The following is a 2,500-nucleotide window of genomic DNA, read 5'->3' on the forward strand; positions in this document are numbered from 1 at the left end:
TCAAAATTGATCATGCTAAATTTACTAGTAAAATCAATGTTGTTGATCGACCCAGATTATATTTTAATCAATAGTCAATATAATTGCAATTTTTATTAACTAAATATTTTTAACAAATATTCAGTGTTTTTATAGAAAGTAATGTTAGTTTTTAAGTGTTTAACTTTATTAATATTTTTTTTAATTTTTTTTAACTAATTAGATATAATATATTTTAACAAATGTGTGTGTGTTTGTTTTAAACAAAATAAATAATTAAAAATTAGTTAAAAATTGTTTTTTTTTAAAGTATTATATAGATTAATATTAGATAATTTAATAATTAATTTTTTCATTGATTATATTATTTTTATTTTATTTTTTTATAATAATAAAAGTATAATATTGATTTTGCAATTAATTAATTAATTAAATAATAATTTTTCAAAAAAAACAATATAATAAAAATATTAATAATATATGATTTAGAAAATAATATACAATTATTTTTAAAAAAAAATAATTATTAATTTCTAAATCAATAATAATAATCATAATAATAATAATAATAATTTCCAGTAGTTGTCGGTACTGTAGTAGTAGTAGTAGTAGTAGTAGTAGTAGTAGTAGTAGTAGTAATGTTAGGTATGAATAAACTACCGGTAGTTGACATTTCATTAGGACTGGTAGTAGTATTAGTAGTATTGGTAGTACAAGTAGTAGGGGTTGTTGGGGTAGTTGTAGTACTAGTAGTTGTAGTAGTAGTAATGGCCTCCTATCTAACGGYCTGACATTATCGGGAAACTGTCCCATCATATTRCCAGGTATTTGATAGTTGCATACTATATACTGTTCCGTACTACTGGAGCACTGGGCACAGCCCAATTTRCTGGTACCTACCCAAACCAATTGGGTAAAGTGTCCCGTTTGCATACTGAAACCCGGATTAGCCCAGTTATAAAATTTTATTTCATCATACCTGTCCACAAACAAACAAAGTTTCAAAAAAACAAAATGTTWTCTCAATTTGGTTTAATCTYCMCATACCATGAATTAACAGCTTCGTTACTATTAGCAGCACTGTTACCCCCACCCCCACCACCACCACCTTTCCAATACAGGTTCTCGCCATAGACGCCAACCTGTAAGCCCTGGTGACCATAGCTTAGGCCATTGTACTGGGATATAGTTTGGCATCGGCTCCGGGCATAGGCTATCACCTAAAAAAATAATAATTTTTTTTATATATATAACATTCAATAACCACTTATATTATTATACTGTATATTAATAATACAAACCGTTTGGTCCAATACTAGTGGTTCGGTATTCTGGTGTCGGGAACGGTAGACATTGTGGGCGTGTAGTATATGTTTAAGAAACTGGTCACTAGTCGTGTCCGGTAATGGATTTCGTGTCCATATATCTAAACAACAACAACAAAATAATAATAATAAATACATACAAACTATTGAAATATTTTTTTTTTCATTTAGACTTACTATTGATAAAAATGCTAAAAATAATTATTAATATTTTTTCAAACATTTTTAGTTCAAAATAATAATTATAGTATTTTTTTAAATTATAAACTAGCAAAATTTATTAGATTAATTTATTAATTAAGTTATTATTTATATATATATACCAAAAATAAATGTTACAATTCTATCAAGGATAACCTATTTATTAATTATTTTATTTTTTAATTTATATATTTATTGTCATATTGTTTGGATAATAAATTGTGTATATTTTTTGTCATATAAGTTATTATAAATACAATTTGTTAGTAGTTATTATTATTATTATTGTTRTTAATAATAATATTAATAAATTATAGCAATTAATAATTTTTTTAGTTGTTATTTTTTGCAATTCAATAAATTTATTTTTTATTATTAACAAAAATTGTTTTGCAAACTATTGTCAATAATAAGTTAATTAATAAATTATAAATAAAATATTTGATTAATTAATTAATTTATTAATAAATAATACTATTTATTATTAAAATCATAAATATTGATTATTGTTGATACTATAACTATATATTATTGTATAATTTTTTTTAAAAAAATGTATTTTAATTTTAAAAAATTAAATTCCAAATATAAACTATATAATACTTTTATCATATTTTAAAAATTTTCAAACATTTAAATAATCCATATATTAATTAATAATTTATCAAAAAAAATCTTTATTTAATATATAGAATTTCTATAATTATAACATTTAACTATTATTGTAACTTCAAATTATTATTAAAATTATTTTAACATTTACATAATTCATATATTAATAAAAAAAATTAAAAAAAAATAAAAAAAAATAAACATTTAAGATGTTTGTATAAATACTGTATATAATAAAATAGACTATTACTATAAGTGCTAATTTTAAAAGTAATCTGATTTATTCAATATTATTAAAAAAAACAAAATTAAAAAAAAAATTCTGTTATTTATATTATAATTATTTGTTTTTTTTATCACATAACAAGTGATAATTTCATTTT

General features: G+C 20.9%; 1 protein-coding gene across 1 annotated transcript in view; it reads right to left on the minus strand.

The window, feature by feature from the left end:
- LOC128956389 (uncharacterized) overlaps nt 1–2,500 on the minus strand; it is a 4,842-nt gene that overhangs the window by 1,422 nt on the left and 920 nt on the right. The window contains exons 2-4 of the mRNA XM_054302126.1: nt 1,281–1,405; nt 1,027–1,199; nt 764–958 (exon numbers count right to left, since the gene is read on the minus strand). Of these exons, the coding sequence (XP_054158101.1) occupies nt 764–958; nt 1,027–1,199; nt 1,281–1,405 (493 nt within the window). The remainder of the gene's footprint in view (nt 1–763; nt 959–1,026; nt 1,200–1,280; nt 1,406–2,500) is intronic.

Source organism: Oppia nitens, unplaced genomic scaffold (assembly GCF_028296485.1).
Source record: "Oppia nitens isolate AA-2021 unplaced genomic scaffold, nextdenovo-longstitch-racon4-pilon3 scaffold12_pilon_pilon_pilon, whole genome shotgun sequence".
Classification (NCBI taxonomy): Eukaryota; Metazoa; Arthropoda; class Arachnida; order Sarcoptiformes; family Oppiidae; genus Oppia; species Oppia nitens.